General features: G+C 39.3%; 2 protein-coding genes across 6 annotated transcripts in view; one reads left to right on the top strand and one right to left on the bottom strand.

Annotated features, from left to right (window-relative positions):
* Window positions 1-2,442: 2,442 nt before the first annotated feature.
* Window positions 2,443-23,200, bottom strand: LOC122868072. Of its 2 annotated transcripts, XM_044179643.1 has the most exons (10): window positions 23,057-23,200; window positions 16,709-16,763; window positions 8,250-8,287; window positions 6,167-6,205; window positions 5,737-5,961; window positions 5,350-5,628; window positions 4,878-5,153; window positions 4,501-4,713; window positions 3,789-3,902; window positions 2,443-3,712 (listed from the first exon to the last, which is right to left on the bottom strand). In XM_044179643.1, the coding sequence occupies exons 1-10, from the start codon at window positions 23,184-23,186 to the stop codon at window positions 3,261-3,263; spliced, it is 1,821 nt and encodes a 606-aa protein (XP_044035578.1). In that variant the 5' UTR covers window positions 23,187-23,200; the 3' UTR covers window positions 2,443-3,260. The 2 variants fall into 2 exon arrangements, with proteins under 2 accessions (XP_044035578.1, XP_044035579.1); XM_044179644.1 differs by lacking the exons at window positions 16,709-16,763; window positions 23,057-23,200 and adding an exon at window positions 8,814-8,919.
* LOC122868067 (SH3 and multiple ankyrin repeat domains protein 1-like) overlaps window positions 15,757-24,604 on the top strand; it is a 42,578-nt gene continuing 33,730 nt past the window's right edge. For 2 of the 4 annotated variants that reach the window (XM_044179623.1, XM_044179620.1), the window contains exons 1-2: window positions 15,757-16,009; window positions 16,363-16,417. The gene's annotated coding sequence lies outside the window, so the exon portion shown is untranslated. Of the gene's footprint in view, window positions 16,010-16,051; window positions 16,418-24,604 lie in introns of those variants that run through there. The other 2 variants (XM_044179624.1, XM_044179622.1) reach the window with 1 other exon arrangement.

Below are 24,604 nucleotides of genomic sequence, written 5' to 3'. Positions count from 1 at the left end.
TGTGAATCGCATCACAAATCCAATGAGGCAGCCGCTGACCTGACAGAGGAGCACAATTGGCTCGTGTGAGACTTGCTGTGCAGTTACAGCAAAGCGCATGCATGGGACACAAGGTGTGAAGGTGCCTCTCCCCTTTGTTTTTGTGAGGCAGGTGAAAAAATGCCCTCAGGCGAATAACTATAGACATGAAGATGGAAGTGATGACCTTGGGTTGACAGGATGGGTTCGGTCGCAGCTCCACTGCACCCCTATCCTCCCTGATAGACATGCAGGACGGGTGCATAGACAAAGCACAAGGATCCCCCACCTTCTTGGCAGAGGCATGGGCTAAGAGAAGTGCCGTTTTCATCAATACAGTGTCCTCACCTGCTCCAAGGGCCTGAGAGACCATCCAGGACCGTCTGGAGTGCCCACTAGAGGATGAGGCAACAGGTGGGGGTCCCAGTCTACGTTTCACAAGTGGTTGGCTCCTGGCTGTGTAGTAGACATGACATCTCCAAGGTGTTGCTCGCTCGCAGGGAGAACCAGAGAGGGTACTGAACATTCTCCCTGAGTGCGAACAGGCTGATGCACTGCCCGATTAACGTATTTATGTTTGGAGGAGAGAGGCTCCACTCGTCATCAAGCTCGCCTCCTCTGGACAACCGGTCTGCTCCCACAGTGAGGGACCTGGGAACGTGCCAGGCTCTCAAAAGTAGCAAAGATGGCGATCAGCCCATGACAGGATTTCCACCACCTTCCTGTGTAGGCTGGGGGACCTCACGGCCCCCTACCTATTAGGCAGGCTATCACTGTGGTAGTGGGCACCATGACATGTTTGTTGCGCAGTCACAGAGAAAAATGGAGCAGCACCTTTTGCACCATGGTGAGCCAAGCCAGTCAGGGATGCGTCCTTGAAAACTTGGACGTAGTAGAGAATGCACACTAGTCGCACCCCCTTGTGGAGGCGACCAGGTGAGCGCGGGGGAGTGTGATGCAGGCGGGGCAGGAGTCAGCCTGGTGCCGCCAGCCAAGCCAGCAGCAGAAGAAGAAGAATCTGTGCTCTAAGGTGGCTGAGTGAAAAAGGGAGATGAACAGCGGGTGTTTTATAGTGTGCGGTTGCTACCTCCTGTTTAGGCGGTGAGTGCAAAGATCTATCTCAGGGTGCAGAGGCGGCACCTCAGGCAGAGCCTCAATATGGTAAACCAATAGCGAAGCCTGTTAGAGGGAGTAGAACGTACAAATAGAACAAGGGAGAATGGGAAAGATAATAATACTGCAGCAAAACATTTTGTAATTTGTTTGTCCCTACATCATGTTGCAAGATGTGCAGGAGATCAGTAGTGGGTTTGGAACAAAGTGTTAATTTAATGGGCCAACCTTTTTTATAATGAATTTAATATCTGGCAGTCAGTATCAACCACTGCTGGAATGACCTGAAAAATAGAGAGTAAAGATACAGAATATCACCATTAAGTTTCTGCTATCAGCAAGTTGAATCTATAAATGCTGTTAAGCTGGTACTGGCCTTCAGAAATGCATAAAACACACTTATTCAGGCCAATGAGGTCAATTAGCTTTCATACCAATACGAATAATTTTAATACCAAATTGTTTCAATATTAGACAACCTCACTAATGCTAATACCTGCTAATATTTAGAAGTTGAAACAAGAACTTTAAAAAACAAAATAACCAACTAAGATAACATAACAAACTATACCCTATTGATTTTTTAATCAGAATCAGACTTATCCATTGGGTTTAGCAGTTTGGCCATTTCCAAAGCTTTCAATGGCTCTGGTAGGCTAACGTTAGCCCCATTAGCTCATTGGTTAGTCTTCATTCTTTACTTGGAACCTTTTCTCTGGTAAAACATATTGTTTGAACATACACCAATAAAGCATAACACTCACCTTTGTGTAACTTGTCAAAGTTTGTTTTCCATTGTGGCTATTAGGACTTCCTTCTGTTTTTCAGCCACAACTACTCATACACTCTCCTACCTAGCCATTGGATGGTTAGCATTAGGTTATTTTGGAGTCACAACCACCATCTTCTAACCTCATATTTTGTGAAAAACTGGTTGTTTGAAGATGAGTCTCTGTGTTACATTTCTGCTGTAAATACGTCCATACAGGCTCTCCTCTTGTTAGGAATTTATTCTCTCTGTGGCTGCAAAATACCTTGATCCATCAGATAAACTCCAAGGTTTAAAATATGGACACTTTAGAGGTTGTCAAGCAGAAAGTGAGCTAAGATTGCCAAATGACCAGTTTTGTCGACTTCTATTTTCTCCTCTACTCCACAAACATTTAGAGAAATTACACCTGGGTTGTATGTGTAATGAATTCTGATACTAAAACGTTCATTGGCATTAACTGGTTGAAGATAGAAAGGCATACAGAGGTCCATCACATCTAAACATACAACATGCTAATGAAAAAATGAAAAACAACCAAATTTCATCAAAATAGGTTTATTTGAGCACATAAAATGCAATGGGAATGAGACTCTCTCTTAAGGTACTGCCTTTACATGGCAAATTAAGCTGATATCAGATTAGCATACACACTGGAATTTAAAGCACTTTTACATTTGAATGTAAAAGCAGAATCAATACAATATTATGGCATTTCCTATTTGCACAAATAATAGAACATTGCAGAAAGTGTTGGTGAGGCAAATATATTTTAAGACACAAAAATCTTTTCATAAGACAAATGTACAAATGATTATATGACTTAATAAGGAGACATAAGCAAATTATTTTTTTGCTGGAAAAAAAGTGAATTTGCTCACCCTTTTCCCATCACTGAAAGCAGAATTTGATTAATTTGATCAAGCACTCACTTTGGATACATTTGTTGTTGTTTTTTACTGTTGGTGTCACAAAATAATAAAATTTTCTGTTCTGGTGACCTGTGATGGAATTTTTTATTTTCTACAGACTATTTCATATAATTGACATGATTAATATAATTAATAAGTAATGGAAACAATTGTTAGTTGGTGCGCTATGCACCATACAGGAGCTTCTTTATTGTTACTTGGTAGTCTTTCTCTTTTTTTAACTTGACTTTTGTTTATTTAGTTACTTATATTTCCCATATAGCACTAACAACTTTTGTCTGATCATAGAATTTGAACTTCAGGATTGACCAAGACATCACCTGACTTTGCTGGTTTGCGGGAAATGTAGGAAAAGTGATTTTTCTTCAGTATAAAAGCTACTGAGACCTATCTTTCATTTCATGACTCATTTGCTACTCTGCCTTTGCTTACATCTTTTCTTTCACTATCTCATAATCACTGTCTTTGTCTTTCCTTACTGCTTCGTGTCCTCCACCTGCCCCCTCCATTCCCAGGCTGTGGTATACCCCCTCTTTCATTCCCTCTTTCTTCAGTGCTTCATATGCCCCTTCTCCTCCTGCTGCCCCCTCCATTCCCAGGCTGTGGTATACCCCCTCTTTCATTCCCTCTTTCTTCAGTGCTTCATATGCCCCTTCTCCTCCTGCTGCCCCCTCCATCCCCAGTGTGTGGTACACCTCCCCTTTCATTTCCTCTTTCTTCAGTGGTTGGTATTCACCCTCTTTCATCTCCGTGCCCGGTGCTTCTGGGTGAAGGGTGTCGTACTCGCCCTCCTTTTGGGCACCACGTGGCTTCTGCAGCGTCTCGTATTTGTCGTCACCTTTCTCTCGTGGCTTCATCTGCACATCCTCGTATATTGCTCCTAAAAAAAAAAAGAGGTGCTATGTGATACCTGCAGTGTGCTTACAAAAAGTGGAAAACAAGTAGTAGTTACTCACCTGTGGCTCTTCTCTTCTTACAATATATATAAACAGCAACTACGACAATTAGAATCACCACCCCCAAGATCATCAAAACTATTAGAGAGGTGCTGCTGGAAGATTGATCTGAAACTGAGACATACATAACATATCATGAATGTATGAAATCCCTGTGACTGTGACCTAGTGATAGTTGTTTTTGTTTAGTATGGGTGAAGATCCTACAATTCCCATAATTTTCCCTGACTGGTGAAGGTCCAGGTCTTTCAAGCTCCACATTACCCTGTTTGTAAGACATTGTGACTCAAACAGTGTGTCCAGGTTTCTGTTAAAAACTGAAAGTCTCCAAGCCGAAGGTGAAATAGTCAAGTCAAGTCAATTTTATTTATATAGCTCAATATCACAAATCACAAATTTGCCTCTGGGGGCTTTACAATCTGTACAGCATATGACACCCCCTGTCCTTAGACCCTCAATTTGGATAAGGAAAAACTCCCCAAAAAACCCTTTTAATGGGGGAAAAAATGTAAGAAAACCTCATTAAATAACCCTGACGAAATTATCAGGGCTATTTTTTCAGACTTTGAAAGCTCCCTCCAGAGTCACAAAATACTTTATACAACTGTTCTCACAGGCGGAGTGTCACTCATGACGAGTTAACTGATCTTAATGTGTATGAATATGTCAAGGGAAACAATGTCCATTAGAAGGAACAAAAGCAGGAACTCACAAACGTTGTTGCTGAGTAAAGACCTCCCGTTCACCCACACAGCTCGACATGCATAAGTACCACTGTCTTTTGGCATCATGGATTGGTTGGAACTCATTAATGCCCATGACTGACCATCATTCTTGTGGTACCAGCGATAGGAGGCACCACTGGGACAATGTGGACAAGAACACATGCCAGTTTTTTCAGAGAGAACTGCCTTCATAGGAGGCTCTGAAAAGGGACAAATGAGAAGACAGACTTTAAAAGACATCTACTGGGGAAAAGAATGCATGTGTAAAGCATACAGTATCACACAAAAGAGGGAAACTTCAGTCAGAACACCAGCAGTTATTGCAGTCAAAGGCAGTCAAAGACTGTTGGTTGGATATGCATACCTTGGACATACAGATCTTGAAAATCAGAGCCCTCTTGGTATGGGGGCCCTCTAGTGCGGGCCTTGTATGTGTAGGTGGCATTACACTTATATCTTCCTGATGAATCTTCTGTCACTGTGATATTGTGGGTAGGACTGCTGCTATGCTGAAGGATTTGATTGTCTTTGTAGAAAACAGTGTCGCTAATTTGATTTGTGCCCCAGACATGGCAACTCAGAGTCAGACTCTCCCCAACTACGGCAGGCAGACGATCCATTTCCAGTGCTAAGTCCTTCACTGAAAGAAGAAGATTGGATTAGTTTTACCCCAATAATTTAAATTACTGAAAAATAAAAAAAGGTTTCTGAGGCCAGTAAATGGAATGAATAAGTAAGATTGAAAAGCTTTAAGAGCATGCTTTGGAATAACATGTAAAGGTTTAGCCATAGAAATGTTGTACTATAACAGAGCATTAAAATAACAGTAGGCCTACCTGAGGTCCTGACTGTGATTTGGTTACTTCTTTTTTCTTCATTTTCATCAGTACACCAGAAAATGGTCTCGGGGTCATTCAGTCTGTTGGGTTGAAAGGCCAGACTCACATTGTCGTCCTTCAACCTCAGCTTAATCATTTTTGTCTTCTCTCCTCGTTTGACCCAGCACTTCCATCCCCACAGACCATCCTCATTTTCAAGCTCCAGGACAACTGAACCTTCAGTCCGCATCACTGGCAGGCCTGTCTTGATGATGAGTGAGGCACTGGGAGTGTATTCTGAATGGTAAATAAATAAATTATATCATTATTTGTATGGATAGTGTGTATCTCTTTACATTTGTGGGAGTTTGAACTCCTATACTTCTGTTCATGTGGTACATTTACCCAGGACTTTGATGCTGAAATTGCCACTCCTTTTCCCATTGCTCTCGCATTGATAAACGCCTGAGTGCTTGGGGGCAGCAACCGCTATCTTCCAGGTTTTGTTCGTTTGCAGCCTTTCTTCCGTGTTGTTCACGTACCATTTCACTGTGTTCTCACTTGTGCTTTCACAGCTCAAATTAAACAAGTCCCCAGAGAAGATATATTTCAATTTGGGTGACATAGAAACTAAGGAGGAAGGAGGCAAAGGAAAAGAATACAAACATTAAAGAATTTGTGTAGTTATTCTGACATCTGGCACAGCTTATGTCATTACAAGAAATTACAAAGGGCTGTTGTAAATGGCTATTGTTGCCACCTACTGACATTTCACACCCCTGAGAAGTAACAGAGGGAAGATGGAGACACCCTTTGCACATTGAACACTGATTACCTTGTGGCATTTGCTGACATCTTGCCAGGACCACGAACACTGTAACAAAATAAAAAAATAAAAAGTGTTCTTTAATATAAACTAATTCTTTCATGACTAATAATACACAATTTACTTCAGTTTCTGCCATTTAGAGCAGGGCATTTATGACACCAAGTCAAAATTCAAAATGGTGATTCGCAAAATCCACTTTTTTTTGGCAACATCTTCAAATATATTACTTGTGACTCAAACAGTGTGCCCAGAGTGATTGCACCTATAGCAGATCTGTAGTATCTGGGTTCATTATTGCATAAGGAATCGTTTTGAGTTTTTGCACAGGTTTTAGTCCCATCTATCGTCAGTCTTTTATTCCATTGACCCGAAGTACCCTAATATATTCATTATATTTTACATAGTCAATTAAATCATTATTTATCAATTATTTATTATACTCCACATGAATTTTGTTTGTTTTTGACGTGTGCAGCTATAAATGTCTATTCCTGCTTTGTGTGCGTGTATGTCTGCGGACAGTATGTGTTTCTAAAATGTAACTGTTTTACAGTTTACTTATAATGCAGGAAATTCTAATTAATACAAGGACACATATCATTAACTGGCACAAAAAATATTCTACAGCTTCTAGAAAACATTTGGCTTAATGATATGACAATAAAGGATATTGAGAATTTAATGATGTTTCTCTCCTCTTTTTACTTTAAAATTACTGCAACAAAATTATTGATTTAAAATAAATAACTAAATATCATATCTTGTATGTATGCAATTTAATAATTTTATGAATTTGCTAGAAACAACTTAAGTACATTTGTGAGTATTACATAGAAAATGCAGTATTAGATAAATATCTGAGCCTTTTCTAAGCATTTATCAATAATTGTATTTTAATACATTTTCTACACAAAATGTTAAGCAAATATGTAAAGGGTAATTTAATACATTTTAATAAATTAATAAAATAATAAAATTTTTAGACGTTTACCAAAATCTGCAAAAATATCCAACATTTACAAAAATGTAGGAAATATTCGGAGACATTTGTTACATGTTTATGTACAAATAGTTTTTCAGCGGATTCAGAGGTAACTGAATTTCAACTCCGCCTGTTTGTATGCCTGTGTGTACGTTTGATACGCATTTAAACAAAATGTCTGCAAAGACAATTTCAGCATCATTAAATGTTTACATTTACATTTGTATTTTCTTTTTTCAATTTTGATATAATATTCAACTTTTTTATACTGATGCAGTGCGTGATTAATTTTAGAAATTATTAATAACATTTTGAATGAACCCTGACATGAGTAAACTGATGGGTTAATGTAAGCCTCCTGGGAATTAATGTAAATGTCAATACAGTATCCTCAGTATAAAAGTATATAAAAGCCAATGCTTGCATCTATTTGTATATGTATACATGTCAGTGTGCACAATCAAGCACGGCTCAGGAGGTAGAGCAGTCGTCCAGTAATAGGAAGGCTCCTGAAAAGATCCCCCGGCTCCAGAGTAGAGTGTCGAAGTGTCCTTGAGCAAGACACTGAACCTCTAACAGCTCCAGCCTCTGCCATCGGTGTATGAATGTGTGTGTGAATGGGTGAATGTTGGCATGTGTTGTAAAGCGCTTTAATGGTCGATGGACCAGAAAAGCCCAATATGGATGCAGTCCGTTTACCATTTTAATTGTTCAATATAGTTAATTGTAATTTGTATTTTAGTTTGTAATTCAGTAAAATTACATCTTTCAGCTAATAGAAGGACATAATGTTGACAGAAACATTCAGCTTAATGCACAAAAGTTTTGATTTGGGATGATAATGTTAAGCTGTGATATTTCCCTTCACCTACAAATGACTGGAGAAAAATGACAAATTTCATTGCATTTAAAATTCTGAAATTATATGAGTGTCAGACATGACAAACTCTGTTTCAGAAGTGTATAGATAAATGTCTTTATATTATCTCACATTTAAACTCCAACTGAAAAACATGACATAACTGTAATAATACTAACATGAAAACAATCCCAAAACCACCTTTAACCCCAGCAATCCTGGTTCATGTTTCACTGGATCCTTCTTACCTGCCAGGAGCAGCAGATATTTTCCTCCCCTCATTGCCCTGCCAGCGGAACACAGAAAGAGAAACAACACCAATGACTAAAGTGTTCAGAAGTGACTGGTAACTGACTCACTCTTTCAAGTATTCAGTCATGTTAAGGAAGTTAGAATTGGGGGGAGCCAAGCACAGAAGTGTTGCGAAAGAAAAACAGTCATGTAGATTTTCTTCCCGTCTGCAATAATATTTCACCTCAGTTGCTAGTAGCATACCAAAAGTCATCTTCATTTAACTTAACAACGAAGAGAGGAACTAGAGAACTGAGAGTGAATTCAAAGCCATTTAATTTCTTATAGAAACTGAAAGTAGATGGTCGAGGAAGCTTTCTGATTAATAACTTATTTACTGCCTCCTGTACACCTTCACAGAGAGCAGTTAATACATTATTTATAACAATTATAAATGGAAATACATACAAATGCTTCATTTACCTCCCAAACAGAGCAGCCTCACCTGCACTAAAGCAGGAGGTGTGACAAACTACAGTATATAGGTTAACAGAAAAGCAGTGAAAAAGAGAATTACTTACATGACAGAAACCCATTACTAGTAAAGATTAACTAATGGCAAAATCAAAGGTCTATACTAAGAGAACCCTAGCTAAACAGATGGCAAACAAAAGACCAAACTAGACCAAATTAGACTAAAAGCAAGCCCACTTTTGTATGGGAAACAACAGTTCAACTAACTCAGTAAAACGAGGCAGCTCTAGAGCTCGAATGAAAAGCACAAACCAAGACAAAAGCAAGAGAAGCACTCTCTGCATCCCAACTTTGGGCCTGAAACCTTTGAATAATAATAACAAGAGCCGTCTAGCCTCACAGAGATCAAAACTAGTGATGCGTTCAAAATATACACATAAAACTTTTTGACCAGCTGCATTTTTAGGAGCATTTGGAGAAGCTTTTGGTAGCCTTGTTAGCTCATTAAGACATACAGTACTTGAAATGTTTTGTCTTTTTAATATTATTATGTGCAATGTACAGTATTATATATATTATATAGCAATTTCTGACCTTTTGACCGTCTGGTTTTTACCATGGTTTCTGTGTAAAATGTTTCTGAGAAATTAAGAAGAAGCAGTCACATCTTTTCTCAGGTCAAATAGTTAAGACCAAAAGCAGAAATCAGATGAGCTGACACCACAGGGTGAAACAGTGTGAATCAAACAGTGGGAGAGGCTCTGAGGCTAAAAGAAGAAAACAAAACATGGTTTTCAATCAACATCACTATTTATCAATACACAGATAAGATGTGATGTTGTGAACCTGTCTATACTACAGGCACTACAAAATAATGATGCTGTAACACTCAAAAGCTTTATGGGACATCATCTGTAGGAGAGGATTCACAGTATACAATACGTCTCTTCAGTTATATAGCACTTTGTAATCAGTTGTTATGTGCAAGTCATTTCAGGATACTGGGTTGTGAGTGTTAATGAGATACGGCTGCTTGCTAAAGATATAGACTGAAGAAAATACATCGTCTGCAACTAAAGTCTGGTCAGCAACTTCTGCATTTCTGCATTGCTGTGTAGAAGAAGAACACATTTTTTAATAGATGGAATTATAACTTACAGACTCCTCTCTTGCACCTAAAAAATGGTGCACACAAGAGAAGTGAAGCAAAGACTTAAACAACCAAGAACACCAAAAGATCAATGTGTTCTCTTGTCAGGACAACGGTGTGCCAATCTCTCTGTCTCAAAGCTGAAAAGACACAAAGAGACAGTCCCGTGGTGTGACATGTGACATAACAAAATGTGCTGCATCTGTTTCTACGTCTTGTTTCTCATAATCCAAACAACGGTTTAATTTTGTGCAATGGGGACTTACTGTAGTTAGCAACACTTAGCAACACCAATATATAAAAATGATAAAGATGAGCCTGATCCTTTATAATATTATATATCCATGAATTTCATACTTTACTTTTCTAAGAGGAAGAGAAATCAGATTAACCCACAGTACGAATGTTGAAACACACATCTTGGTCACCTACTTCCTTAGAACTAAAAGCTAAATATGAAACACCAAATGTTGACACATTTCTGAAATGAGTTATGAGAGCAACATTCTGAGAACTGTTTCATTGCTCACATTTTAAAAATTGTCTGTTTCAGTTACTTGAAATGGCCACCAGAGTCCAGCACTGCATCGGTTTTCCTTGCATGACTGAGGCCTTACAGCACGGTTGAGCCCCATATTTCACTGTCACTAGAGTAAGCAGATTAAACTGTGTTTAGGGCTGTGAATCTGCAAAGCAGTCTTAGTCTGTGAGTGCAGCAGTCACAAGTAGTAAATGTCAAAATGTGATTGCATTGTTTGAGTAATATTAATATAAATTTGGTTGACGATTCAAAGTTCGAAGTTTTTCAAAGTACTCACACTGAAAATGTGCAGACATCATTTTATGTTTCGAGCCAGTGATTTAAAGCAATACTTTCTCTGTGCTTCACAGCTTCAATTTCACAAATCAATAACTTCTCTCTCGTTCTGCTCTCTACTCCTGTCTCTTCTTCTGCATTGTTTTGCTTTTCATTTTGACTCTACTTCACCTAAAGCTAAAGTAACTGCACTCACTAAAACACAAAGAAAAAAAAAAATAAATAAAAACCTAGCCAGCATATTGTTAGTACTGTATGCTCCATCTGCCCGTGACCCACTTTTCTCTCCTTGCCTTTGGCATGAGAGGCGTTAACACAGGAAGCAGGAGGAAAGCTAGTTTCTCAGAATAAGGACACTGGGCAGGAAAGGCAGTGGAAGCACCAAGGTAGGATGAAAGTGTGCTGAATATACACCATGGAGTGGTGCACCATTGAAGGAGAGCACCCACTAGAGCTCTTATCAAGGGTTACGATGCAGGTGTCATGTCGTCCTTAAGAGGCTGGATTTGGCAGGATTCATCTACATCTCCTCTTGACAGAGTGTGCTATTGTGTGCATTAATGTATTACAACCACACTCGCCTTCCTCTGTCCTCCATCCTTCTCTTTGATGGGTACTAAAAGCAAGCATAAGGACAGTTTTTCACTCAAACACTCCAACTGCATATGTGCAGTTCACTGAAACAGAATCATTATATAAACTTACTTTGTATCGTCACACACATCCAATATTAGAGTACTGAATATATAATTTCCTAAGTAAGTTGTTGGTTATTTCTGTTAATTTATTGGTTTTGAAACTTTTACTTTTTACGTTTTTAAGATTTTTGTTTGCCATTTTGCCTTTCTTGGAGTGTAGATATACACTCCCTGACAAAAGTCTTGTTGCCTATCCAAGTTGTAGGAACAACAAATAATAACTTGACTTCTAGTTGATCATTTGGAATCAGAAGTGGCTTATATGAAAGGCAAAGGCCTCTAGATTATGCTTATTTTACCAAAATAAAATCTTACCATGCCTTGATTTTTAAATTATTTTATTAGGAAAGAAAGGTCAGACTTTGCTTAGACAAAAGTCTTGTCACTTAAAAGAAATAATGTACAGTACAGAACATAAAGTCATGGTGCAGTGGAAAAATAAGTATTATATTGTGTATGACTCCCATGAGCTTGGAGGACTGCATCCATACGTCTCAGCAATGACTCAAATAACTTATTAATAAAGTAATTTGGAATGGCAAAGAAAGCATTCTTGCAGGACTCCCAGAGTTCATCAAGATTCTTTGGTTTCATCTTCAATGCCTCCTCCTTCATCTTACCCCAGACATGCTCAATCACCATGTCTGGTGACGGGGCTGGCCAATCCTGGAGCACTTTGACCTTGTTTGCTTTCAGGAACTTTGATGTGGAGGCTGAAGTATGAGAAGGAGCCCCATCCTGCTGAAGAATTTGCCCTCTCCTGTGGTTTGGAATGTAATGGGCAGCAAGAATGTCTTGATACCTCAGACTGTTGATGTTGCCATCCACTCTGCAGATCTCTCGCACACCCCCATACTGAATGTAACCCCAAACCATGATTTTTCCTCCACCGAACTTGACTGTTCTGTGTGAATCTTGGGTCCATGCGGGTTCCGATTGGTCTTCTGCAGTATTTGCGATGATTGGGTTGCAGTTCAATAGATGATTCATCGGAAAAATCAACCTTCTGCCACTTTTCCACAGTCCATCCTTCCTGCAAGCTGTGGGCCTTGGCAAATGCAACACGATTTTTTTGTTGTCTTCTGTTTAATGCTGGTTTCTGAGCACTAATTCGGCCATTGAGACCACTGTGTGACAGAATTCGACAAACTATTCTTGTAGATACAGGGGTTTCTGGTGACCAGTTGTTATGTAGCTCTGCTGCAGTTGAAAAAGGGCTGGCCCTGGACTGTCGAACCAACAAACGGTCCTCTCGAACAGTAGTCTTATGGGGTCTGCCTGACCTGGGCCTGTCATGAACTTCACCAGTTTCTTCAAATCTTTTTCTGTACATTATTTCTTTTAAGTGACAAGACTTTTGTCTAAGTAAAGTCTGACCTCTCTGTCCTAATTAAATAATTAAAAATCAAGGCATGATAAGATTTTATTTTGGTTAAATAAGCATAATCTAGAGGCCTTTGCCTTTCATATAAGCCACGTCTGATTCCAAATGATCAACTAGAATTCAAGTTATTATTTGTTGTTCCTACAACTTGGATAGGTGACAAGACTTTTGTCAGGGAGTGTAGACAGGAAATATGGGGAGGGAGGGCTGCTCAGTTCCTTGAACTGAATTGAGGACATTGCAGTTATATTGTATCCGTCTAGCTACCGGTTGCCCCTACTGTTGAGTTTTTGTTTTAAGGTTTAATCTCTCCTCTTCTAGCAACCTGTCTTTGCAGCAAGTGTCATAACTAGTTTACCATGTGAGAGCAACATGTGCCATCTGAAGATCCCAAACCTTTACCCGGTGGGACACAATGATGCAGTCACTAGGTCTGTCACAATAATTACGTTATCGACTTATCGTACGATATATGCGATATGTAATTATCGGCTGTCATGATATCGACTTATCGTATATGGACATGACCTTGATAATTTCTGCCAAAATGATGTCAGAATAAACAGCAGGGTTTTCCCTACCATTATTATATTGCCTGTTAAAGAATGAATGACTCTGTAGCCTACCCCTGTACCAAATGTTTAATATTTATTTAAGTGCAATTTTTGTTAACAGAGCCAGAGAGTCCATTTTATTTATTGTTTTGGTTGTGTGATTTTATTTCTGTTTTTATTTAGGATGTTTTAATATTTTTTTACATTCCAATTCCAAGAATTATAAGTAAATTATAAGGGTGTACTTGCATTATTATGCTTATCATTCTAGGCATAAAATTGTCTTGAAATGACAATAATATTGTTTATCGCATTTATTTCTGGGACAATATATCATCCCACAAAAGTAGTTATCATGACAGGCCTAGCAGTCACTCCTTGAGCCTGTCACAAACCACATGTATCACCAGGATTCTTCAGAACTAGACTGGCAGTATTTGAGGGCATTTCAATGTTAAAATGTAGCGCCAAGGGGGCGTCCGAGTGGTTATGGTACATACCACATAATCACAATGTCCTCAGTTTGATTCCGGTAGGGGACCTTTGTCGCATTTCATACCTCTCTCTCCACCATGTTTCATGTAATTTAATCACTATATAAAGGCAAAAATGCCACAAAAAAAAATCTTAAAAACAAAACAGTACCAGCAGTCCAATCAGTTTATTTGTTAATTAATACTGCCATAAGGGTTCAAATACAAAATGACTAGTGGGTCAGTATGCTTCAACTGAAGTGGTTGTTGAACAGTGTCTTAAACCACACAGCATTTCAGCGTCAGAATTGGGGGGCCTGAATCTAACAATTTCTCTCACCTATCGAAATGGACAATCTAACATTCACACCTACTTCATGCAGTGATTGGCCAGGTGTGTGGAGGTGAGAAATTACATAGGTTTGATACATCTCTTTCAAGCTCTCCTTTTTAATTCTTATATAACTTTTGAGTGTACAACCAAGTACAACACCATGGATACCGTCAAGGAAAGATTGCCCGAAATTATATTTTGGGCTTTTTGCCTTTATTTGATGGGAACAGCTGAAGGGAGACAGGAAATGTGGGAAAAGAGAGGGGATGACATGCAGCAAAGGGCTGTAGGCTGGATTTGAACCCAGGTTGCTGCCATAATGCCTTGTACATAGTGCACACACTCTACAAGGTAAGCTACCAGGGCACCCTGTTGGGTGTATCTATACACACACTTTTGCCTTCAGACATGGTTGGCCAACCTGTCGTAAGAACTAGTTCGTTTCAAGCATACCCCATCCTTTAGATAACACATTAGAGTCAAGATCATTGGTCTTTAGGTTTTAGAACAAGGAAGTAATGAAAGGTCTGGCCATGTGAAGACATGTTTCTTTCTGTTAATACTATATGACCCTTAAGGTCACACAGAGGTCTGATCCTATCTTAGATGAGATATAGTGGTGAAGAAAATGATTAAAAACATCAAATTACATATTTTTTATTTTGTTATATTAGTTTGTATATTTAAATCTTTTCAGATGTGTGTTTTATGTTTTTATGTAAAGAACACCATGTTTTCCTTCTGTATGAAATGTGCTATATACATTTAATAGTTTACCTTGCTTGTAGTTATGGCATCCATATCAAGTCAGTCTGTATGTTTTGTAAGGACTTGCGGCATAGGAGTAATTTTAAACAGAAATTGTAGCACCCTCAGTAGGCCAGTCAGTGTAATTCTTAATGGATATCTGGATGTGCAAATCAAGGTGCATCAATTGGATTGACAATGTAGCAGTTACATTAAAATAGGGAATTTTGACATTTGATTGTAGGGCTCCCATCAGGTCAATCAGTGTATGTTTTTAAAGGGGCAGTTCACGCAAAGCACAAAAAAAGTAGGGTGAGGTCACCACCCCACCAACATTGTTGCTGTTGAGTCTTTCTAATGTAATTTTTCAGTGCGGTGAGCATAACAAACAGAATGCTATTCAGCTCTCACATTGAGATTTGGGCAGAATTCCCAGCAGCAAGTATCTCAAAACCTCACCAAATAAATGTTTGTTAAGTATGTTAAATGAGTATGTTTTCTGTGTGTGTGTGTCTGGGTGATTTAGGTGAATAGACCCTTTAAATGACAGAAAACACTGGATCATTCCTCCAAGTTTGTTCAAAGTCAGACCAGTGGTCGGTCACTTTCTTGACAGATTCATGAACATTGCACAACTACTCCACAACATGTAGCTGCAATATCTGTCATCATATTTTATTTCTACTGCATAGGTAATAAAGAGACATTTTATGAATGGAAAAAAGTCCAAACAGTTTTTCCTCATTTTTATGACGACCTCTCAGCATGAAAAACACAAGGGAGAACAGTGAGGTGGCCTGAATCCATCCACTGTACTTGTGAGACAAGGAAAGATAAAGGGGAGGGAATCATATCATGGGACGAGTGTGAGTGTGTTTGATTGATGGAGTGACTGAAATAATGAGAGAGAGGGTGAGAGAGAGAGAGAGGGAGGAGAGGTTGGAATGTGGTGGAACAGTGAGAGACAAAAAGACAGCGAGTGAGAGAGAGTAATGAAGAAAATTGAGGATAATTGAATAGAAGAGCACTTGGGTGTGAAAAAAAGCAGAGAGAGCAACGGACAGATAGCGGGTGAAGAGTCAATACACAGCAGAAGTACAAAGAGAGGAAGGAGAACGAAGGAGAGAAATAAATCTAGTAGCTGAAGTAAGAGAAAGAGAGAGAGAGAGAGAGAGAGAGAGAGAGAGAGAGAGAGATGCAATGCTGGGGAGAGAGTGTATGAATGTATGTGTATGAGAGAGAGAGGGAGACGACTACTGGAGCATAGAGTAGGTGAAAGTGTGTGTGTGTGAATGAAAAAGAGAAAGAGAGGCTGCACAATACAGTGGCTTAGGCTGGCTCACACCGACGCACATTTAAAGACTAGAAGGCATGAAAATGTGATTTTGAAAGAGGAAAAGCAAATCACTTTCTTATTTTTCCTCATCTATATTTTATCAACTGGATCTTTTTCTCATTTTCTAATCCTGGTCCCTTTTTTACTCTCATGGTTTATCAAGGAGGTCGCTGCGGATAAAAATGAGGAACAACACAGCCTGAACTGCAGACTAAAAGGTATGTACTTTTTTGTGTTTATGTATACGCTGATTTTTTGTTGGAATTAACCTGAATAAGAATAACTGCTGTGTGTATCTCACAATCAAAGTAATGTAAAGTGTGCATAATACAAAAATATAGAATGACAGTGATGATATAAAATGTGTGTGTGTGAGCAATGAACTGAATATAAAAGGCATGCAGTAAGTAGTATTGGGCACACAAAGAAAGAAAAAAAGATCTTTAGCACCAAGCTGTGTGTGAGGGTGCAAGTCGCAGCGCTTTACAAAAAAAGTGGGTGCTACTTACATTGTGACAAAGAGAAGGGGGGTACACATCCTCTGAAGTCTGATTCCCATGTTTTCTGTAGGTGGGGAGGAAGAGCAAAGTGGGACAGAAAAAGAAAGCTCAAAGACAACTCTAAAGTAATTGCACATATCACTCCAGAACAGCTTTAAGGCTGATTAGTGAGAGCGAACTGCTCCGCTGTAGCGCATATACGCTTTATTAGCCATGGTATGCAGCATAAGGCAGCTGTAATGAAGGTTATTTAGATGTGTTCGCTTTAATTAATGTGAATCATGAAAGTTAAATTACAAAAAGACACATTAAGGTGACATTCTAACCAAAAGGATTGCTGCCAGACATTTTCACACTGGACACAGTGGGCAGTGATGGTGGAAAAGTTCATTTCTCTAAATGAGGCTTTCATGCTGAACTTTATGGCCATAATTGAATCCCTTGTGACTAGTTAAGACTCTGTTTCATGTAGATTACTCCATGTTCATTATGAATCACAACTGTACATTGCAGTATTTTACAACCGCTCCCCCACAGTTACAAACTAGGTTATGACCTATTGTATTACAGTGATACATGCACAGAAGAACTGGGGAAATAATTGATGTAGGTACCATAAGCTAGACATTAGTCTGGGGAGTTTGGAGAAAAAATGTTAATACTTGTGCTTGTGTAAAACCTGCATTTATGTAACACCTATATTAATACCATCCAGACACTTACAGCATTGTATTACATTTTACAGAATCAAACGAGAGCTCATCAACACCCACATTTCACACACTTCTTCAGCTGCGACTTGTCAAAACCGTTACCTGCTCGCAGTATTTATGGTGTCAGCTGGTGGAAAGGTGGAAACCCTCTAAGGACCCCAGAGAAATGACTCACACACGTGCAGACACACACACACACACACACACACACACACACACACAGAAACACACACACACCTTAATCCCGTGGTGTGTTCCAGCTCTGTGCACTTGCATCCTATATATTCAACATAATTGACTTTGCACAGCCTCCTAAGACCTGTCCCACACGGTGTAATGCACAACAGGCAATGCTGACTTTTAAAGCATATTTTTAAGTGCACCTAGGGGAATTCATTTGGAAAAGGAAGAAAATAAACTAGGCAATTTAGAGTGGAGTGGGCACACTAAGATAAATGGCTTCCTAACAAACACAGAACAATTGACAATAATGGAACAAAGAAAGCCAGGTGACGTTATCAATTGAGAGGCACTGAGGGATTATAAGTAATGTGTGGGTATTGCCAAAAGAGAATGTCATTATGAAACAACTGAGTGGAAGATGAAATACATGAAATACACTGAATTGGCCAGAAAGCTTGATTCAGAAAATGTCCACCACCACTGCCTACTTACTCCATCCTCTCTCATGCTGTACTTTCCAGCCCTGTCCTGCTCTGTCCTCTCCAATCTCTCCAGGAAGAGCAGGAGTCGATAAATAGGCTGGTCAGTGTAGCAGATGTGACAATGCTATACGGTCCAGTAATCCTCTAGGGTTTTGTATGGAGACAGTGTAGGACAAAAGACAGGCATGCTAAGAGAATATTTCTAGTGACAGCTTGCTGCTACACCTAGGCTCTATTAGCTGCAAGCTACTACTGTATTTATGAAGCAGAAATGCAAAACCTACAACAAAATGTACCTTAAATCAGTCCCATGGGAGTATTAAACTGGGCTACAGCTGTATGGAGCTATTAAAATATACAAGCAAAATACACACATGTCCATTCAAATGCATTCACTTGCACACAGCTATTCATTGACTTTTAATTCAAAGACAAACAAAATGTCACAGACCATCTTCTGTCTGTCCTTTAAAGTGACATCATTAAATAACATTGAGAAGTATAAAAATATCATCTAATATGGTTTTGAATGAACTTCTAATTGTTATTTGTGGAACTGATAGAGTCTCATTGTTGTGCTCATTAAGATGGAACGCAAGAGAAGAGCTGTTTCCACTCTGCAGGCTTTTCATTATTACATACAGAGAGATTTCCCCCAGGGGAAAGATCTGGAGGGTTGCCGTAAGCCATGAAAACAGAAGCCAACAACCTGCAACACATCCACCATTATGAAGAACTCAAATAGCTCCAGCTTTACAATTTCTGAGGGCAACTTCAAGTTAATGAATGAAAAATACAGTCACACTCTTCTCGCACAGATAGCTCAGAAAGCAACAACTGGCTTTTAGATGCACTGATTACAGGGACTTTATAACACTATAATGTACTTGGCAGGACACCAATTAGAGTCTAAAGTATATAAATCTACCTTATGACATGAAAACAGGAGTAATATATCACATGATGACAGAGCTATAACACAAGCGGGGGGTCATATACCTTTAGGTATAGCATAATAGTCGCACCTCATCAACCTCACTGTTTGCTGAGCAGCTTTTTTCAAGCCAGCAGGGTCAGATGGCCCTTTAGCCAGCGATTTTTGGCTCACTTTAGGATCGTAACAAGGTAGTGTTGATCTGATTAGAGTGGAGAGCAGGTGTAAAGAACACGCTTTCCACAAAATATCTTTGATAGAAAGTGCACATTTAATACCTTCATTGCTTGTTCCGTCTAACATCCAACCTCGGTTTCTGTAGAGGTGCTCCCCCAAAACAAGTGATGGTCTCATTTGATACCAAATACTACATGGATTTGAGGGTTTTTTCAAACTTTCTCTTGCCCTCTTGGTTCAAGGTTATAAATGTAACTGGTTTGGGATAAAGGTTTATTAGAAAATCCTTTTTTTGGAGTATGCAGCAGTATTAGCAGTGTAATAGTCATAAGTATAAAGTGCAAAGTAAAGAAGGGTCTTTCTGTCTGTAGAACTAATCATACCCCATTACATGGTAGGTTGACGAACTGTAATGGGGCCTGACAGGCATTGACATGGTCCTCACTTTGTCAGCCATGTCTAACAGCATTTATTAGTATCTTGACTTTTGTCTCTCAGTGTTACCTTTATGTCAATGGACGTGCAAGGTAAGTGAAACTGTCACTCGTGGACAGTCTATTTGTGGCTGTTTATCTGCCATAAAATCCACCCTAAAGCCTTAACCCTGCGCTCATCTCCGTGTGTCTGACTAGTTTTGTCTGTGGCCTGCTTTCATTGTATTTGAGGCCTGAGGTCTTCGGTCGGGAGCTCTAGGACAAGTATAAAAAGTAAAAGATGTCCATGAGAAAGTTACTTGATACCAGGAATTCTAATTTTAATTCTAGTTTTATTTAGAAATGTTTTGACCCTGCATCTACGCTTCTTTCCTTCTTTTGTTGTTGTGAAACAGAAGGCAACCTGCTGCACAGTTGCCTTTGAAGTCTCTGTTTTCATGACATTTTAATGCACTTCCAGTCATATCATGTGTAGTGAGTGAAAGGGAAGTTTGTGTTATATAAAATTAACTAGAGGTGTTTTACTTTTGGACATGTCAGCATTACAACGATTATTTGTATGTATTTGAGATGATAGAGCCTAAGTTATTATATACTGGGTGTACCCACACAAACTAGTGTTATACACTTAAGTTTGGTTTCAGTGCTGCTACAGACATGTGCACATGGACCTGGGGTCTGGTGTCATTTAATTCATTGCTGAAGGGAACACTTTATTACTACACAAAGAATAACAAGAACATTGTGTCTCATATATAGCCCCATATGGAATTGCTCATTAACCTGCAATAATAACCTCCAACAACACATGTGAAGTATTGTTGTTGTTGTTCTAAGACATTAAGTGTGCTTCATTAATATTATATTAAGACTGAAGGTGCAGATGAAATTATGTTCGCAATGTTTGAAACATTTTGTCCCCAATCCTAGAGTGTGTATCCCACATGAGTTACTAGATTTGTGTATGGGGCCGCAGGACATTTGTAAAAGAGAAATATTTGATTGATTTAGAGCTTGGAAATATAATACAAAATGATGCTATATGCAGATTCAGTTTCATGAAAATTTAGGGACCTGAAAATGGGTTGTTGAGAAACCCTCATTTAGGGATTTCTGCTGTGTAATCGGACAAAGAAGCTTTAGCTACTGTATCAAACAATGTTTACAGGAAGGGGAAGACTCAAAAATAGTGCAGGGGATGTTCACTCCTAAATCTGTGCTGCAGTGAGTTCTCCCAGCCCATCCAGCCAAGTTTAGCCCAAGCGAGGCCCTCAGCACATGGTCCACCTGACCCAATTATATCCAGTCTGAGGAGAAAGATAGCCCACTTTGATCTACACAAGACCGCCAGCCAAGCTCTGACTGACTGGTCTGGCACTTAATGCTGCTTTCTGCTAGACATTTTTCCAGGACAGATGTGTTTGAGTGTTGCTTAAAGAGTCAAACTGTGTATTGTGTGCGCGATCACACGGCATGTGTGTATGTGCACACGTGCTTGGAATATCAGGCGAGCGGTGTGTAACCTGTGAAGTAAGCTGTGGCTCCTTTTTCCTAAAAAAAGATTGTCCTTGGAGTGGCGATGGGAAGGATCGAGCTGGAATGCAGATCAAAGGAGAAGGATGTTTATTGTGAAATGGAGAACTGGGAGTAATTATTTTAATCATCCACCTAATGACTGATTAGCAGGGTTATAATTTTTTGTTTGATTAGCATCAGATATGCAATTGACTAAAAGGCATCTGTTTGTGTCGGATGTGTTCTCTCCCCTGCTGAGAGAAAAGCCAGAATCTTTGGGTGCATAGAGGATGGATCTATTGCTGGTGTTGTTATCTGCCTGTAAAATTAATCAAGGACGCCATGATTGTCAATTAAGCACTTGCATTTCATCTGATTTTATCAAGCATAGATTTAATTACCGCTTGAAAATGCCAAGCCTCGCCCTTGCAATAGGAAAGCAAAACATTCAACAAAATTCCTCAATACATTTTTAATGCTCCTTTTTATCTTTTAGAGAACATAGACATTGAAACTGAAAAAAGCATTTGTACGTTGTATTGTCGTTTGAAATTCACTTTAATGAGTGCTGATGCTATATACAGTAGGGTACCCACTTATCATACCTCAGCTCAACCCTTCCTCCTTACATCAGAGCACCACCCCCAGACCTGATGGCTAGTGATGCACCATTCAAATAAAACTAAGTGCCCTCTCCACCCCCAGTTTAGTGACTCATTCCATCTATCCTGTGTTTTTGATGGTTCCTCGTCACTGGCATTGTGAAAGAGGCTGAAGGGCAGAGACCCAGTGTAAGAGAGGGATATAGAGGACAGAACTTGGCCGCTCCACTTTTGCAGGATGTAAAAGTGGGACAATCTGTTCCTTGGATGATCTCCAATTCTACTTTCTGGGGACTGATACACTGAAAATATATCCATACACATGCTCTGTCCTACATAGGGAGAAAGTGAGAGAAAGAGAAAGAGAAAGAGAAAGAGAAAGAGAAAGAGAAAGAGAAAGAGAAAGGGATTGACAAAAAGAGGAAATATGAGTATGAGTTGAACTGACTGTCCATAAGGTGTTTACAGTACATTGTGCTGGGACTGTGCTTGAGACTGGCCAAAAGAAAGGAGAAACCCTTTCAGCACAGGCAACACACAGCAAACTCTACAGAGCACACATACAATTCATATAACAATTTACAATTTAAAATACAGTGAAATGGGGATGACAAATCAAAATAAGTCCCTCAGATCCAACATTATTTTGCCTCGTGCACAATTTGCATTGCAGTAAACTTGAGTTTGACTTATTAGCCAAAACATGCATAATGTTTTGTTTATAAGGAACCCCAAGGACTAAAGCAACCAAATGAGCCCCAAAGTCATTATTCCAACCTTGCTATGCTTTGCAAAAAGCAAGATGTGGAGAAAATATCTCAAAAAAGGCAAAGACGAATAGAGACGAGAGATAACAGTGGCCTCTCTCTGCAAATCTCTCCATCCATCCATCCGTCTTTGCTTTCCAGGTGCCACTGCAGCTCAACAAGAAAACACTGTACGGTGACACAAAAAGATGATGCTTTCATAATATAGGAATACTCTAGAAGATACATTAAGAACACATTAGAAAGCTTTTAAAATCCTTAACTACTGTAAAATCCTTTGCATCACACATTTACAGACTGATCTTTGTTGGTCTTTCCACTATTCCAACATTCAGCAGCTCTGGTTTGGTCAAAATAACCCTTAATTCACTGAGTTATGTGAAAAGGCAGCTGCGAAACAGCTGCAATGGCTGCAACTTAATCCTTGGGGATAAATGTGCCCATCAAAGTACGCCACTGACAGGCTCAGATTGTTATTCTAAGTGTCTAACAACATTATGGAAAGGCTCCATACAGAGATAGACATTTTTGTTAGAGTAAAGAAACTCACCAAAACAGGCTTTGTTAGCTTTTTCCACTGTTCCAACAATCACCAACTCTGGTTTAGTCGAAATAAATCCTTTATTCACCTTATGTGAGAAAAGAAACTGTTTCCCAGGATGGAACTCACACACTAACATGCAAGCACGGCTGGACCGGATGTTATGAACAGAGGATATGATAACATCACGCATGGAGGGCGTGGAACATAATTTCTTTCTTCCAGTGCCATTTTCCCAAAAGAAAGAAAAGTCAAGACTAGTTGGAGAAATGATGGCCAGCACAGGGACAGGAGAGCCAAACAGCTGGCAAAAGTAGGAAAGTAGGAGTTGAGTGACATGACAGCGTGTTTTATCCTTATGTTACTGTTGATTTTGGCTTAGTTCTCCACTTGCTCTCATCCGTCTTCCAGCCACGGTTGTTCTCCCTTTTTCCTCTCAATCTGATTACTCTGCTTTATGCAAACTACAACTCTCTTCGTCTTTCTCTCATGTATTCCCCTTTCGCTTTTACATCCCAATTATGAGGCTCCTATCTACTCTCAGCATGTCCTTCTAGTTCCTTATCTTGCCAAGTGCAGTATCAGTGTTATTCAATATTTGATGAAACTTTGTTTATAAATCAGCCTCCTCTATTCCCTGGTGTACTTGAATGATAGTGTTAATCTCCAAAACATGCAGCTAACACACACTTAACACGACTCTCTTTGTCAGCAAGAGTTTGTTGGCCTAAAATGTGATACATACATTTTGAACATGTTAATCATACTTACAACAATGGCCAGTTGTGGGTCTTATAGTGTGCCCTAGAAATACTGGTTAAATGTATGCTTAATATGGATGACCGGGTATTGGTAATCAAACAGCTGAGCTCTCTTATGGCTAATGATGGCACTGAAACCCTTAAATTTACTGCAAGCAGTAGAAAACCTTAATGGAAAAAAGTTTTATATATGTTGACCAGCCACACACTTTCTCCAAAACACTTGTATATTCATTTATCAGATCACTTTCCCCTAATGTTGTTATGGTTTGAGGGGTTATGTATAGTATTTCCTGTTTTATTTTGAAATGCTCTTTTCCCCTCATATTTCTGTAGTTTTACTTCCTGTCTTTGTTTGCTTTTCCCGCCAGTTTGAATCATTTGCCACGCCCTGATTAGTTTCACCTGTGTCTCGGTGACTGCTCTCACCTGAGTGTATGTAGTCTGTGTGCTTCCCTTGTCTCTTTGTCAGATCGTCATTGAATCCATGTCAAGCGTCTTGATCTTCGTTGCCTGTGTTTTTGGATTATTCATCTCAGTTTCACTGATACCCTTAATTGAAGCTGGGACTGTGATTTCTGTTTGCTCCTTTGGACTTTGCCTGTTATGGACTGCTTACCTGTTGTGAGTGCTTGCTGCCTGCCAGAATCTGTGTAAGCATTTTTCTGTTCATTAAATGATTTATATTGCACCTACTCTACCTGATCGTCTGAATTTGGGTCCTATCCCTGCCTACTTGGTTCCCCGGCTTGAAATTAACTACAACAGTACAATCTGACCAAACATGGACCCAGCA

This window comes from Siniperca chuatsi, linkage group LG20 (genome assembly GCF_020085105.1).
Source record: "Siniperca chuatsi isolate FFG_IHB_CAS linkage group LG20, ASM2008510v1, whole genome shotgun sequence".
NCBI lineage: Eukaryota > Metazoa > Chordata > Actinopteri > Centrarchiformes > Sinipercidae > Siniperca > Siniperca chuatsi.
Note: the sequence above shows the minus strand (reverse complement) of the source record. Positions and strands in the feature narration are given on the sequence as shown.

Excerpts from the sequence above, each read along its gene's own strand:
- LOC122868072 (XM_044179643.1), bottom strand. The coding sequence starts at position 23,186 with ATGTTAGTGTGTGAGTTCCATCCTGGGAAACAGTTTCTTTTCTCACAT. Across the intron at positions 6,206-8,249 it reads ATATCTGCTGCTCCTGGCAG|TGTTCGTGGTCCTGGCAAGA; the intron begins GTAAGAAGGATC and ends ATTTTGTTACAG. Across the intron at positions 3,903-4,500 it reads TTTACTCAGCAACAACGTTT|TTTCAGATCAATCTTCCAGC; the intron begins GTGAGTTCCTGC and ends TGTATGTCTCAG.